Source organism: Lissotriton helveticus, chromosome 7 (assembly GCF_964261635.1).
Source record: "Lissotriton helveticus chromosome 7, aLisHel1.1, whole genome shotgun sequence".
Taxonomy (NCBI): domain Eukaryota; kingdom Metazoa; phylum Chordata; class Amphibia; order Caudata; family Salamandridae; genus Lissotriton; species Lissotriton helveticus.
The window spans coordinates 1,102,809,066-1,102,824,831 of record NC_136068.1 but is presented as its reverse complement, the minus strand read 5'-3'; the positions used below and the strand labels follow the sequence as shown (position 1 = coordinate 1,102,824,831).

General features: G+C 42.5%; 1 protein-coding gene across 2 annotated transcripts; it reads left to right on the top strand.

Annotated features, from left to right (window-relative positions):
* The first annotated feature begins 585 nt into the window (after positions 1-585).
* RPL38 (ribosomal protein L38) lies at positions 586-14,592 on the top strand. Of its 2 annotated transcripts, none has more exons than XM_078654260.1 (5): positions 586-650; positions 869-896; positions 1,919-1,979; positions 14,189-14,311; positions 14,516-14,592. In XM_078654260.1, exons 1-5 carry the CDS (start codon positions 610-612, stop codon positions 14,539-14,541), a joined length of 279 nt encoding a protein of 92 aa, XP_078510386.1. In that variant the 5' UTR covers positions 586-609; the 3' UTR covers positions 14,542-14,592. The 2 variants fall into 2 exon arrangements, with proteins under 2 accessions (XP_078510386.1, XP_078510387.1); XM_078654261.1 differs by having other exon boundaries at positions 616-655.
* Positions 14,593-15,766: the final 1,174 nt, after the last annotated feature.

Sequence of the window (15,766 nt, the reverse complement as noted above, 5' to 3'; positions counted from 1 at the left end):
CGCAATAAAATCTGCAAAAAAAACGTTCATTGTACGAGTGGTTCCTATAAAGAGGAAAGAGGTACTCTAAATAATGAGTACCAGTACTTCTGTATTTCCTTTTAAAGCACTGTACACAAATCATTGTATTCAAGTATGTTAGTTCAATTTATGTGATTGAGCTGAAAGGAAACTAAAACTCCCAGAATGCCATGCTTTCCTCAATGAAAAATTAGGTGTCCAAGTGACACATTGTGGTTTGCGTTAATAGCAGGATAACATTCAATCATTGAACATTAGTCTGTGACACCCAACGGCTCCGAAAGGCTATAATACCGACTACTGCTGCGCTATTAAAAAAAGTAACCTAACCGTGTTTAAAGTCATTTCTCTTCAAATAATGCTCAGAGTTGCAGTGTCAAAAGCTTATTTGAGGTTAGAACCGCCGTCATCGAAAGGATGGAGTTGCGGCAGTAATAATGTGCATAACAAATCCACTAACATTACAGGACTAATCTGCCGTTTCCGTGGTACTGTATCTTTAACCACTGATCGCGTTTCTGTCATGCATTACTTTTGTCCCTCTGAAGCAACCGTAGTTGGTTGCTTTTGGTTGGTTTAAGGCACCGGATGCGGAAGTGCCGATCTTTTCCTCTCTGGATCGCTGGCAGGTACGGTGAGTGTTCTCGTGGCCTTGTGAAACGATCGTATTCCATCCTTGATATGGGGAGTCCGCATTTATTCGGGGTCGCTGTTTACGCTCTTGTCGTAGAGCCCGGACCCGCGGCTGCCAGTATGGAGTGGCGGAATGTAATGATTGAGTGTAAAAATCGGACGCGCGCCTTCCGCGCTTTTTAACTCCATGTTTTCTGTTTCTCTTTTCCCGTAGTTCCCGGTCAGCACTAACTCCAGCCATGGTGAGTATTTAGTAACTTATGTGTGTATAGTTTAGTCTCTGGGGCTGTTCTTAACTTGTTCTTAGATTCAATGTCTGTGTAGCGGCAACTAATGGAGCTTAGTTTACCGTTGTAGGTGTATTTAGGATTAGTATTTTTCGGGGAAGGTTTATTTTACACCCAGCTTGGGACTGGTTGTGTTTTCGACTAATATTTGTAAGGAAATTTATTATATTGTTGTGAGTGAACATATAGATCTTTGTGAGGCTTCCTGTGTGGAAGCCAACTCTGTATTGTCCTGGCGTGTGGGTATGTCAGACTATTTATATGTATAGGTTTATTAGTCTATTATCGGGGTCATTATAACTACAGCATTTTCGAATTATGTCACGATATACCTGCAATGCAGCGTAGAGCCGCATAAACGGGCAGTGCTTGTTTTTGTATTTCAACTGTTTAATCATGGGCAGTGCTGCAACTCTCAAGTACACATTTAACATATGCAAATCGCAATAAATAACAAAGGTGATAGGTTAACATATGCAAATATGCGCAGTTCTGCAGCATTACAATTCCAGTGATAAGTTAACATGCAAATATGCGCAGTTCTGCAGCATTACAATTCCAGTTGTCCGGTTTATAATGGAAATATCTCAAGGAAATGCATTTGAGGGTGGTGGTGGTAGGATGGGGTTTATTTGCGGAATGGTATACTGTATACGTTTGCGTGTTATGGTTGGAAGTCTACTGAAAGTTAAGGCCATTAGATGCTGATTTGATATTATTGGCATTTGGTGTTAAAGTAAATATTTTGATCGTTTAGATTTGTTTGCGACGTAAAAACTATCTTAATTAAACAATCTTCTAAATGGTTAAAGTCCAATTGATTTATTCAAATGTTTTTAGCTTGGTATTCCTCAAGACCCTCTATGACTTGATTAGATCTACTCTCAAGCTTTGCTGATTTCAGTTATTTGGGGGTATGTACCTGGGCATGAAAAGTTGACATTCGTTCAGGAAGCTTATTATTTTCACTCTTTCAGCCTCGTAAAATCGAAGAGATCAAAGACTTCCTGCTGACCGCCAGGAGAAAGGACGCTAAATGTAAGCATACCATTCAGGGTGGGCCACCGAAAATAGTGTTGTACTAAATGTTGGTAATGAAAATGTTTAGTGACACGTGTGTTCCCTTTAGAAAGGGGAGACATGAGTGCATACACTATTACGCAATTTTTGATACTTTATAATTATTGGCTTGTAGGGTGCATGGCATAAGGAATTGTCTAAAACATACACACTAGACTACCCCCACGACTGCCTGTTTTCTCACCTACTCGGCACATTGTTTTTTTGCCTGTCACAGAGCTACATTCATATATGATGTTTGTTTAACACAAACCTAGCCAAAAAACTGCAGGGCACTGCACAGGGTAAAAAGTGTTGATATAATCGAGTGATAGCAGCATTTTGAGAGTGGAAGTGGACTGTTATTTCGTAGTGATACAGAATAATTTAAAAACATCTTACGTTCTTTCATAAATTGGAGCAGTCATAGTGGAGTAGATCCTGAGAGCAAAGATAGTGAACAGATGTTAACTTGTATTTTTTGCTTTTCTTTGTCTCATAAAGGTGTTCAAACTGCGGGAATGCCAAGCATAACCAATGAGGGCAGCTTGTCAGCCAGATAGTTGTGTCTTCCGTTAATGATGCTTGGTATATGTTGCTGCTGGTTCCGAAGATGATAGGGGCTGCTAGTGGGAACCAGTAAGTTCATCAAGGGGGTGGGGGGAATGGCATTTTCTTAAGGCTCTAGACTAGATGATATGTGCTGTGGGTGTTGCTTACAGGCGTGAGGGTTGGGGGAGAGAGTAGTGTAGGAGTCCATGGAACAGGGTGTTCCGCAGTCCAGATGCAAATGTATAAGCGCTTGAAAAGCAGTTTAAAGGTTTTTCTGGGACGAAAGGCTTTGTGTTCAGTATTGATAGCTGGTACTGGCAGCCTTGGTTTTCTTCAGAAAAGTTTTGAGGTTGAGCTTGTGTCCTGTGTGAATCCAAGTGACTGGCGTTCGGTGATAGTTGGGGTTGGAATATGTAACGTTAATGTTGTGAGTTGGACTAGTGGCTTATTTTTAATAGGACTTTTGTTTCATTGTTTCAGTAATTTTGATCTTCAGTTAGTTGCTAGATGTCTGGGTCTGGATGAGTGTGTAAGGCTTTGGGTGCTTGGAGCTGAAGAGACTTTAAGTAGTTGTCATGGGTATATTAGTGAATTTGTCGGTCAGGTGGTTGAATGTAGAGTTTGAAGATGACAATGTGTGGGAACCCAGAAAAATAACAACAAAAGAGTGCTACTTGATGGAAAACAAAAAGGTAGCTGAGCACAAGAAGTCAACAACACCAATTTGGTGTGTTTAGAAAGCCCTCACTCACCGACCTAGTCGGTGACATGCTTCATCATCGGGCCCCACTGGGTGTGACCGAATGTCACCCCAGTGTGCTTCAACGCCAGATTTACTGCGGAGCGGGTAATGTAGGTGTGAAGGCTAAGTGATAGATTTACGTGGATAGAGTGATGTGGTGACTTAAAAATGGCTTGTGTGTATCAAAAATTGATTTAATGGTTGATCACCAAGGGCATATTAAAAAATGTGTTGGTAAACAAGGTCAACTAAATCGGATGGCCTGTTTCCAATAACATTACGTGAGCGGTCAACATGTTTCGGCCAATGTTGGTGTAGTTAACCTGGCATTCGTCAGGACCTAGAGAGATTAAACCCCGGCGGTATGGGCACGCCAAGGCCCACCCTACCAAGGGACGTGAAAGTAAAAATATCTGTCGAAGTGCACTGAAAAGGTGGCTTCACCGATCAAAAAAACGGGAGGCACAACCCTGCTGGTCTCAGAATCAGAGACTCAAAAATTAGATGCACCTGTAAAGATAAAAGGGTACAGACATAAACAAACAAATACACAATTAGTTATTGTTCTGCAGGCTGACGGACACACAGTGGTGACTTGTGCTCATATGTACAGGCAAGTGCACAACACGACTAATTCGCAGAGGTGTGTGGTTCTGCCTTGTGGCTATATATTATCATACTACATGATAGCATTATCAGTGTAATATCATTATCACGTAGTGCCAGTGTTGATGGGCGAACTGAATTCATGCCCACCAGTGAGCGTGTGTCATTTCATGCGGCGCGTAGACACTGCGTGGTATTGTGGGGGATGGGCGTTACAATAAGGATCCCAGTCTATAACGCGTTCTTTGGTAAGAACTAAACGATCAAATGGGCCAAAGGCCAGTGACCAATATCCCCAGAAAAACGAAATGCTCGTTTAATGGTTCTCACTTGAAAGGAGAGAAAATATCACCCCATAGACTGCGGGAGGGGGGTGACGGCGTATTTGGCACATCCTGTAAAATTTAGAAAGACAAACAAACACGAGACGAACTTAGTAGGGAAGCCTCGAAGGTACTTAGCTCAAGACGAAGAAAGAAGAAGAGAGCCGAAACCACACTCTCGCCCACGACGCCAGGCACCCGTGTGTAAACCTGACCAGCCCTCAAGACCGCGTCTCGACGATCAAGAGCCGGTAGGGTTAAGTTGTATATAAAGCCGGGGCTCTGTCACCAGCGCGCGCTCTTCCGGGAATGGGCGTGGCCAAAGGCGCGTTTACGTGCGGTCGACCAATGAGGAAAAGCGGTCAAAGTAAACACCCAGTCATAGACATAGAGAGACTGGAACGTCTCAACTTCTCTCGTATTGTCTGAGATAACGACTGGAACGGGAGGGATGGTTTATATTATAACAAACAACAAGAGAAAGTATAATGGGATAGGGTTCTCTTGTAGACTGTAAAGTCGGGGAATGCCTCATTTAATACAACAACTACGTGACCTATCGCGGTTGTTGTGAATTTGGGAAGGGGGTGTTCCCATATTAATTATAATCGCGGGGAATAACGATATTGAAGCTAGAATAGCAACGGGGTCACAATAAGGGTTCTTTTGAAGGTGAGCTCACAAGTTCCAGTTAAAGGTGTTAGAGATATACTTTATGAAGCTAGGCGAAGCTAGGCTAGACCCCTACATTAGGGAATGTAAGAGAGGTCGTCTATTGAAAATGATACAAAACATGGAGGCCTGGTGTAATCTAATGACCAGCAAACCAATAGTCGGAGTTCAATCACACGAGAAGGTTTATTTTCTGATAGCCCCCCATGGAATGTCATCATTCAGACCATTGAGGTGGGTGCCAAGCCGATGCACCCATCGCTGTGTCTTTCAGCAATATTTGGGCCTTCAGTAAGCTGTTCAATGACAGTCCATCTTAGATCGTTGGTGGTATGATTAACTTGTAAGAAATGATCGCTCATCTTGGTGGTGGTCTTCTTGCATCTTGTATTACTCCTATGTTCACATACCCTCTACTTAACCTTCCTCGTGGTCATGCCCACGTATCGGTGTGAAAAGGGGCATGTGATGAGGTAGACAACGTTGGCTGAGTTACAATTGGTGTGCGATCTTTGCCACCAGGTTTTGTCCGGTTCCAAGGACAACGATTTAGTGGCCGTTGTCAGATGGCACACGGAGCAATTGGAGCATGGATAGTGTCCGGTGACCCTTGGTAGATTCCATGCATCAGTGATACTGCGTGTTGGCAAGGAAGTTGGTTCTTTTGGTCTAGTGTGCACCAAGGAGTCTCTTAAACTCAGACCGTTTCTGAATGAGAAAAGGGGTTTCTGCCAGTCCTTCCTGGTACTGGAAATAATTTTCCAGTTTTTATTAATAGATTTTTTCATCAGGTTAGACAAGGTACTGTAAGTAGTAACACATGTGGGGGGAGGTTCCTCCACAGTTCTCATTTGTGGTTCCAAAAGGACTTCACGGGGCTGATTCCATGCCCGTTTGAATCCTTTATTCAGGATATGGTCAGGGTAACCTCTTTGTTGTAATTTTTCAGTCAATTCAGTTGATTGTTGTTTGAAATCATATGTGCTACTGCAGTTCCGCCGAATCCGAAGATATTGACCGTAGGGCACGTTTTCCTTCAATGGGCGTGGGTGAAAACTCGATTTTGGAGATCAGCCGAAGGGTCATGAGTGAGAGGAACGTAATTGTTGGTATCATTAAGCAAACCTTCACATACTTTCTCATAGTCAACGGTATTCTGGATGACGATTCCCCCGCCCTTATCGGCGGGTTTTATGGTAATTTTAGTGTTGTTCTTCAGTGTCTCAAGTGCTTGATGCTCTTCAGCCTTGAAATTCCCATATACCTCAGGATTTTGACAGGTTTCCAAATCAAGGAACACTGCTTGTTCAAATGCTGTGATAGCTGCTGGTACTGTGGGGGGGGGGGGGGTGTAAATGTAGATTTCAGTCTGAGACCCGTATCACCCTTGCGAAGGTCTGCATTGGGGTCTTCCTTTCCTTCAAAGAAGGCCTTTAGTTTCAATTTCCGAAAAAAGTCAGTTAATTCGCAATGGAGCCTGAATTTATCTGGGCGGGCTGATGGCACGAAGCCCAGTCCTTTCTCAAGGACTTGTTGTTCAGTGCTTGTCAGTTGTAGATCCGAAAGATTGGTGATTAGACTTGGTGGTTGCTCGTTCCTGCTTGTGGTGTCTTGCTCCTGGTGTGGTTGCCGACTGGGTCGTCTGTCTGCCAGGATACTTGGTTGGTTGGTTCGTCTGCTTTTGCCTCTCCCTCTCCAACCCCTCTCTAATGTGGGAACCCAGACATGCCCATGTAAACAAACTGTGTTGGTTAGATAGGTAGTCGGTGAATGAGTGAAGCACGCTGACTGTCAGTTCAAAATGTCAGACTGTTCATTAAGGTGCAATGGTGTCAAATGTGGATTATAGATCAAACACTATCAGAATCTTTTGGTCAGGAGGGCGTCCTTTTTTTATTTATATGTAATTTGACTGCTGCAGCTTTATCTAGATCTGCATGTATCATGAAGATTGGCATTCATGTGATCTTGTAGTTGTGCAGACCGCTGCTTAGATCTTGCTTGCGACGGGTATGTGAGCGATTATTGGTGTGGTGATCACCAGTCTGATGTCTGTTTCTTCAGGAGAGGATTTAGCCTCTTGAGCGCTTTATTTATTTTAAAACATTTAAGAAGATTTAAGTTAAAGATGTAGACAATGAGCAGTGGTGAGCATTTTGTTTTGATAGAAGAAACTAAGATCTCCACTGTTATGGGTGGCTTTGCGGGTCTTGAGTTTGTCAACAAGGTTTGAGAGTGGGTTTGATGGGTGACTATGGGTGTTAGCAGTAGTGTTGCTGTTATTGATGTGCTGTTGGATATTCAGTATTTCGCCCCCCACTGAAGAGGTTGGCAGCATTCATCTCTAGTGTGTGGGATTGTAGGCAAGGGGTTTATTCAGAGCTTGATTGTCTTGAGTATTTCCGATTTTTTTTTTTTTTTTTTTTTTTTTATTTTTTTTTTCCCTCTCCATTTGTTGGGTTAGCACTTAGTTTAGGTGATAGGGTGGGTTGTGTGCTTGTTGAGTACAAGGACCTAAGTAGTCTGAGCTCATCCTAATTTAGTCTTTTTTGTGTGTGTGTGATGCAGATAAGGTGTTTGCGGTCTCTAGGGTGCCAAGTTGCTCAATGGTTTGGCCTGCACCTGCGCATGGTAATTGGTGAGTGGGTATTCGCGTGGTTTTCCAAAATGAGTTAAGTTTCATGTAAAGTTTGCACAGCGAGGAATGAGTTAGAGCTTTCGATTTTAAATGAAGAAAACAAACGACTATGGCGAATGAGGCTACATTCATACATAAATGAACACGATAACAAAAAGCTGTTAAATTAAATGTGGAGCCTACTTTTCAGTCTACTGAAGTTGGGCTAGCACACTGCCCCCATAAGCACAATGTGAGTTGGCCTGTCAAGCATCAGTTAATGAGATCTGTACTAAGCAGTTGCTAAAACTGAGGCACCGCAAAGCCTGACAATTTAGTAAGTATGCTGCACTAGGCAGCGTGTAGTCAGCATTCTTCTAATAGAAGTAACCTCAAAAGGATTGTTGCATTGTGAGCACTAAATACTTATTGCTTATTTTAAAAAAATTGCCTTAACGTTTGTTTTCATGATGGCCACTTGGTACTGCTAAGTAGCATCCTTAAAGCAACCCTATAGGATTTATATTTTCCTTCTCCGAGAAATCGAGATAACATGGCCCTTAAGGGGATGGAAGGTGTTGTAAGACAATTGGTATTATTGATGATGCATACCCTATTGCCCACTACTTTGACTAATTGGTGCTATTATATATAGAAGTGGTCTTCTTTATAAAATTGGTTCTGCTGATCTCGGTCAGTGAAGTCCACATGTGCTGATTATTTGTTGCTAGATTATGATACTATAAGGCTTATCTGCAACACTTAGGACACATTTTTAGTTTAAGGGAAGTTGTTTTCTTTTTCTTCTCCCCTTTGTTTGAGAGATACTGTAATTAGTCTTCGATTGCTGCTGGAGCACCTACAGCCTCTCCATTTACCTATTAACAGCAGTACTCAAATGGTGGTGCGTGCCAAAGGGAAGAAGTTAACCTTACTTCGACAGCTTCTGTTTGGTCATAAAATTTATTAAGAGTTAGAATGGAATCCTGGCTTGTATCTATAGCAAACTGTAATTTTCTCATACCTGCTTTTAACCCACATTTCACAAACTACAAAACCTCCTTTTAATAGTATCTTCCTCACAACAATACTGCTGTCCTCACCTAGTGCTCAATGCATGGAAGTACTGCGCGCAATAGATACCGGGCACCGATATCCGTTTATACCTGGGGCACTACTCGCTACCAAAATATGGCCACCTTCCACACCAAAGATGTCCATGCCTTTGCAGCTAAAACGCCAACTGAATTAATTAGACTTGCTAACTATACACCAAACACTATTGGTTATTGTAGTGCGTTATCATGCTAAACCCACATTCCATCTTAGCCCTGCTCACCTTGAAGGTTTCCAGCATCTGCTAAAAGCTGGTCACCTCCAGGAGACCCACTACTAGCCAAGTCGAATGGCTGAAGATCTAGAGATGGAGCCTGAACCCTCTTCAATGAGATAATTAAATAAATCTCCTCCCTTATCTACACAAACCTGAGCATTGAAATTTCAGTCATCAATCGATTCTACATTGGCAGTGTCTACAGACCCCCCTTACACCCAGACTACATTCATTAAAAAAATTGTGCTGCTCACCTCAATCCTATCTCCCAAAATATCCCATCTGCGCCCTAAGCCAGTAGCAGGCAGAAAAATTGGACTGTCTTGATAAAATATTAAAATCAAGCTTTTTTAATTTTGTGTGTGTATATATGTGTGTGTGTGTGTGTGTGTATATAGATATATAGATATAGATAGATATAGATAGATATATATATAGATGTGCGGTATGTTCTCCTTCCTGGAAAAGAGAGAGCAGAGACCCAGGGGAAACGTTTGGAAGCTTTATTGCAGGTTAAGGCGGATGCATTTCTGGCTGTTGTTGTGCCGTCTTCAGCGCCTGAAGCTTCCACAGGATAATGTCACTCAGCTGTGGATTCCGCCTCTCTTAAGACCCGGAGTTGCGGGTCTGCACCTCCCCCAATTGCGATGGTAACAGCACACCTGTGCAGCATCCCGCGTGGTGGGAAAGACTACATGTCCCAGAGTCCCTTGTTGGTGGGCTGATGAGATTGGTGTGGTGGGGGTGGAAAAAACCGTGGATTCCCTTGTGCTTGAGTGCGGATGAAAGCAGAGTGAGACCATGAAACAAAACGAAAATGTGGTGTTTTGTTAGGCAGCTTATATGTCCACAGTGAAGCTTCCTCAGCTCCCCTATGACGCTTCAGCCACCAAATGCGGAAATCCATTAGACAGGGGCGACGAGGGCAGTGCCTGAAGCCCGGAGCGAGGCTGGAATAACCCCGCAACTGCCGTTATTCTTTCTGCATCCAGGGGTGGGTGACGGACCATCCAAATATCTTTGGTTCGACGAAAAGCTGAGAACAGCAATGCCTGTGATGTCCTAACCCAAGGTGAGGCGGGGAACTCTGCGGTGGCGTCTCAGGCTGACGCTTGAAAATGTGCGGTATGTTCTCCTTCCTGGAAAAGAGAGAGCAGAGACCCAGGGGAAACGTTTGGAAGCTTTATTGCAGGTTAAGGCGGATGCATTTCTGGCTGTTGTTGTGCCGTCTTCAGCGCCTGAAGCTTCCACAGGATAATGTCACTCAGCTGTGGATTCCGCCTCTCTTAAGACCCTATATCTATAGATATTATATTATATAGATATAGATATAGATATAGATATAGATATAGATATTATATATATCGATCTAGACCAACGGTATCTGAGAGCTTTAGATGAGCACCAGTTGCGTTACAGGCGGACACATTTTTGATTTGGTCAGTGTGATGCTTCTCCCTCATGCAAATGTGGGAGTTACTGTCGCAAACTTCATGTTCCTCTCAAGCTCAGCTGGGGCTAGGAGGATGCAGCACGTTTAAACCAGTGTAGGGACATACATTGATGTGTCTGGCCATGTGAGCAGGTGCATCACCTGATGAACAGAATGCAAAAATGCTCACTTTTTATGCCACGTTGCTAAAGAATGGAGTAACTTTAAGTTAAAATCCAAAGCTTAACCAAATACCTCCTTCTAATGTAGCCTACGAAACTAAGTACATAAGAATCGAAGACCTGGAGGAAACCAAATGCAGCAGAAAGCGCAGATGTAACGTTTCTGTAAAGATGGACCTTCTAGAGCAGGCTTTCCAGTCTTCTTTGTTTTGCTGTTTGAGTAGGTGTTGCATGCAGTTAACTAGTGTTTTGTGTGCTGATGAGGGGGGAAACCTATCGTAACTGGCAAGTTTAAATTTTTTTAAAGATTCTATTCTACTGGCTGAGATGGGTGGCCAGTCTTTTCACTTCTTTGAAAGATGGTGCTATATAGATATCTTCAATCTGCCTGGTACATGATTGATGTCTGGCTCATTTACCTCCTGGCTTTCTGCAACCCCTTTTCTTAGGTCGAGCCTCAGACCTGTGGTATACGTTTTTTGGGTTTCCTGGCTTTTTAATGTTACTTGGATTGTCATTCCTAAATGCTTGCTTGCCAGCGGTAAATCTTTCCTTTGTCCCTCCTTTGTCTTCCGTTCCCTCCCACAGAGCAGGGAACCAGTACTGTAGGTTTATTAGACTAAATGTTTTTTTTCTAGGTTTCCTGTTACTGTTCAGCTTCCGCTCCATAGTTGCATGCATTTTAATGCAGCATTCAACCCTCCTTCCTCCTCCCATATTACTGCGTGCCCCTCCCACTCCTTGTGCTAGGTACTCCCATCCTAATGCCTCCTGCCTCGTTACTTGTTCTGATTATGGTGATCCTGGACTAGCGCTCCCAGGCTTCTTCACACTGATTGCGCTCCCACGCTTCTTCACACTGATAAATATAAATCCCGCACTGGAGCTCTTTGTTGCTGATTACGTGTAGTATTGGCATTTAGAGAGTGTTTGCCAACCCATTGCAAGCCTCACAGCAATTTCAGGGCGTTTGACTTAGTAGCGACTCCGTTTGTAATACATTTCCATCTTTGATTTGGTTAAGTAAGTTTTAAAACTTCATAGCAAAGAATAAAGCTTTCACAGACAAGCATCCATGCAGGGTTTGGTTACTCCAGGCAACATCCGTTCTCCTTCCCATGACCAAAATAAATGATGGTGTAACTGCTGTTAATAATTACAGAACGTTTTCTCTGCAATATATTTGTTTACATCTATCTAAATCAACTGCAGGCAGGGCCATTGGAACTGAGCAGTGTTGCGCCGTTGTGTTTTCAGATCATGATGGAGTTGCCACATAATCATCCATTGATTGCATAATCTGCAGGTTTTAACTACCATTTGCTTCTAGCTCAAACGGATACAAAGTTACAAAAAAAAGCACAGCAACACGTGTGCGCAGTAGAAGGTACTTCACAAAGGTTGGCTGATCACTTCTCAGTTGCTTACTGTGTTTTAGTGTCACACTGGTACTAATGAGGTGAAACATTTGCCCCAACAGTGTTGACACGAATACAAATGCTGAAAAAATACTAGCAGGAAATGTGCTACATTACGCCACATAATTGGCCTTTTCTTGCCACATTATATAATCCGTGTGCATAATTTGGTTCCGCGCAAACGCATACTTCCAGTGGCCCTGATGGCAGGTTCTAATTGTTAGCCATGTGCCGAGTACTCCTAATGACCAAAACCTTACATGTGCTGAAACGAGAATGTGGCAATTTTTTAGTCCTAAACTACTGGCTTCAATCTCTGAAGATGAATCACTAGACAGTACATACCCATGAAGCGTGACTTCAGCACACTTGTGAGTGGGATCTGTGTGCGGTTAACTTTTATCTGTTATACCAAAGCATCTAAAAACGTAATAAGTTTAATTGCTACTTGAGTAAAGTGGGAGGACCAGGCATTATGAGTAGCCTAGCAGTAGCGCTCTTGTCGGAATTGTTGCTTGGTGTTTGATATGGGTGTTGAGTGCTGGACAATGCTACTGTTTGTGGTTACAGTTGTATAGACACCTTCTGTTACACCACGAGCCCAGCGGCTCAAGGCAGTATAATGGAAGAGTCATCTTTGATAAATTATACTCGCTGAATTGCCAATGCGGTATTGCCCTGCTGAGTCTGATCTGCTGCAGGCTGGAGACAGAAGTTCTGGGAACCATGTTTTTAAAACTTCCCACCCTCCCTTTGTTTAATCTCCACCGTACTATAGTTGCTTTCAATTCACCCCCACCATCCTGTTGCTTTTAATTCCCAAATGCTGCCCAGGAAGAAGCGTCTTGTTTAGGCAAGCATGTATTATTGAATCAGACTGCATGACCCAGTGTGCAGTAATTAGCTGTTTATTCTCTGGTGGCTCAGCACACCGGATAATGTGCTGCATGGCTGTTCACTTGTAAGGTCTCAAAGGCGAGACCTTTTGGCTATGCCAATGTCTCGCTGGGCTACGGACACTGTATATTCTCAATCCCTGAATTGTTCTGCTTTATTTGCACACATGTTATGTTATCTTGACCTCTTTGCTTCTGTCAGTGGAAGAAGTTGCTGATGACAGGTGACTGGCCTAATCATTTTAGAATTGAGGCAGAGTTTGAGGTTTGGGTTGTAAACAAACTCTCTGGAGATTAAGGCAGAAACTAGTATGGAAGGTGGCAGGCGGAGTAGGAAAGCTTGTTTGTGTGGGGTCCCCCAATTTGTGCTCCCTCAAAACTTAACCTCCACAGAAGACCCAAGGATTGATTGAATCTGTGACTGTGTCAAACCTCGATTGCATGAGGTATGTCCCTGGGGTAAGGCACCTCGTAACACATCATAATCTAAGTAATCTAGTCAATTAAGTAAAGGGCCCCCTCCATAATCGAGTTCTGAATCAGCGGAATAAACTTAAGGGTTTTATTACAGAATTCAAAATATGCAGAACAGAAAAACGCCAAGGACATTATCTGTAAATAGACCATTAAGCAGTGCAAAATCAAAAATATAAGCAAAAGGATCACATCCGTCATATTGCTATAGCACCTAAGCTCTAACCTGCTACAAGAATATTGGTTCTGCTCACTCTATGCTAATGCCATCCAGAGATGGTGAAACAAAGTAGATACATGTGCAACAGCAAACTATTAAAGAATAGTGTACAGTGAGTTAACAAAAGAACCTCGGAATAATTTAGTTTTGTGACCAAGCTGCGGAGTTTGCTTCAAAAATCATTCCAGTGGAAATAAACAGGACTCCGCTTGACTCTTCTGCCAAATAACTAACCGTGAAATGTGCAGAGGGGAGACATCCATTTGAAACAAGATGGTTGGTAGGCCCAATTAGCGATCTAGTAGGCAAGGGTCTCAAAATGCACATGTTCTAAGATTTTTTTTTTTCCTAAAAAAAAAAACAATAGTACTATACCGGTGAGTACACTTGTAATGGAGTGTTGCTACACCACTATTTGGGCATAGTCAAGGAGTCTCGAACATGAATGCACTAAAATCCTTTATAGAGGTGGGAAGTTTGCTGAGATAGAGCTTTGAAAGTAGTTCATGGGCAGAAGATTGCCCAGTAAATGTTGATTTCAATGTTGTAACTTTTAGTAATAGGCTGATGTTTTCTTCCAGTCTTGATGTGAATTGCCAACTCTTAACCAATAGCACTGTTTGCCTTGACCAAAATATTTCTAAACTCTGTTGTAAACTTGTGCCACAAAACTAGCTCTTAATTTTGAAATTCTATAACCAGTGGTTACCTCCTATTTCAGCTGTGAAAATCAAGAAGAACAAGGACAATGTCAAGTTCAAGGTGCGCTGCAGCAAGTACTTGTACACATTGGTCATCACAGACAAGGAAAAGGCAGAAAAGCTGAAGCAGTCCCTGCCTCCCGGTGAGTGTCCTGAAAAAGCCCTTTGTTGAATATAGACTACAACAGAAATGGGCGTCATATAAATGACGCATTTGTGGGTTTTTTTGTGTGAATTTGCTTGTAAAAAGCAACAATAGCCTAGATGTAAATTATTGTGAATTTGGAACAGCTGTAATGAATTTATGTGAAAGTTTCAGTCCTATTTAATTTTATTTTTTTACTCAGGTTTGGCAGTAAAGGAGTTGAAGTAATCCGGACGTGTAAAGAAATCCAGTTGTTAAAATAAACCACAAAATCCTAAATTCTGGTGTCTTGGTTTTTTTTTTCTTCGATCTAGTCACGTAATTGAATGGCCTCTCAGTATGCAGTCTTGCACCGCAACAGTGAGCTCCAGATCACAAATAAAGGGAATCCCTAACCTTCAGGAAGACCATTGCAACCACTCATGATCAAATGAATCGGAGCTGTACCATTATTCTCTGAATAGAAATTGCCAAACACGAACTGCAATACTCTCTCAATAGAAAGGGCTTGAGATTGTAGCAGACGATCCTTGGCTTGTATCTCCATCACAAAACCAAATCAAGATCATGTTTTCTTGTCCTGGATTCACTGGCATGTACAAATCTGTTGCAGAAACTGATGGTCTGAGCCTTTTATAGTTACAGCTTGGAAGGCTTTCAGTCTGCTGGACAGTGGTAGTTGGTAATCCTAAGCAAGAAAAATTCAGGATGTGGTTGATGCGGCACTTAGCGTTCTGAAGGACACAGGATCAAGTCTTGATGGGCTTTTAGAACTTTTAAGGAGCAAGTCCCTTAAATTGCAATGATTTGTTGAATTTACTAGATAACAAATTGGGCAGAATGCACCATACACTTACTGACCTTTTCAATGTAAGAAAATTAAAAAGAAAGCAGGTAGAATTTACTTTGACAATGTTGTAAATGTTATAAAGATGGAATGTCTTGATTGCTATTTGCTCTTTGGTCTGATTTCCTTTTTTTATTTTTTATATGCATTGTGCTTGTTTTGATTAGGAACCTGGCCCATGACGAGAGAAGGCAGCGGGGCGGGGGGGGGGGGGGGGGGATTCGGTGAGAGAGAGTGTCAGAATTAAAATCAGAATGAGGCAAGATTAAGGTCCAACATTCAGAGACCAGATCATGTAAAACGTAAGGGTATCAAGGTGCTGTGGGCAGTCGGGAAGATTAAGTGAGCTAATGCCCAGAGTCTCGTGATGCAGAGCTGCTGCCGGTGCCAGGGATCGAACCGTGAGCCCTGTGCTCCAAATTCAGGTGCTCTGCCACATCTGTGGGCAGAAAGAACCAAAATGTAGGTTACAGTTAGGAAATACAGTTTAAAACACATTGAAATTCACTGTAGAAAACAGGTTGGAGGGGCAATATATTTAAGAAATAGAATAAAAAAAAGTTTACTGGGAAGTTCTAGTTGGGCACCCAGCCACTCACCCATAGA

Bases quoted from the DNA above. Each gene is read 5' to 3' on its own strand.
- RPL38 (XM_078654260.1), top strand. From the start codon at position 610: ATGCGGAAGTGCCGATCTTTTCCTCTCTGGATCGCTGGCAG. The intron at 651-868 runs GTACGGTGAGTG...CTTTTCCCGTAG, and splicing joins CCTCTCTGGATCGCTGGCAG to TTCCCGGTCAGCACTAACTC. The intron at 1,980-14,188 runs GTAAGCATACCA...CTCCTATTTCAG, and splicing joins CAGGAGAAAGGACGCTAAAT to CTGTGAAAATCAAGAAGAAC.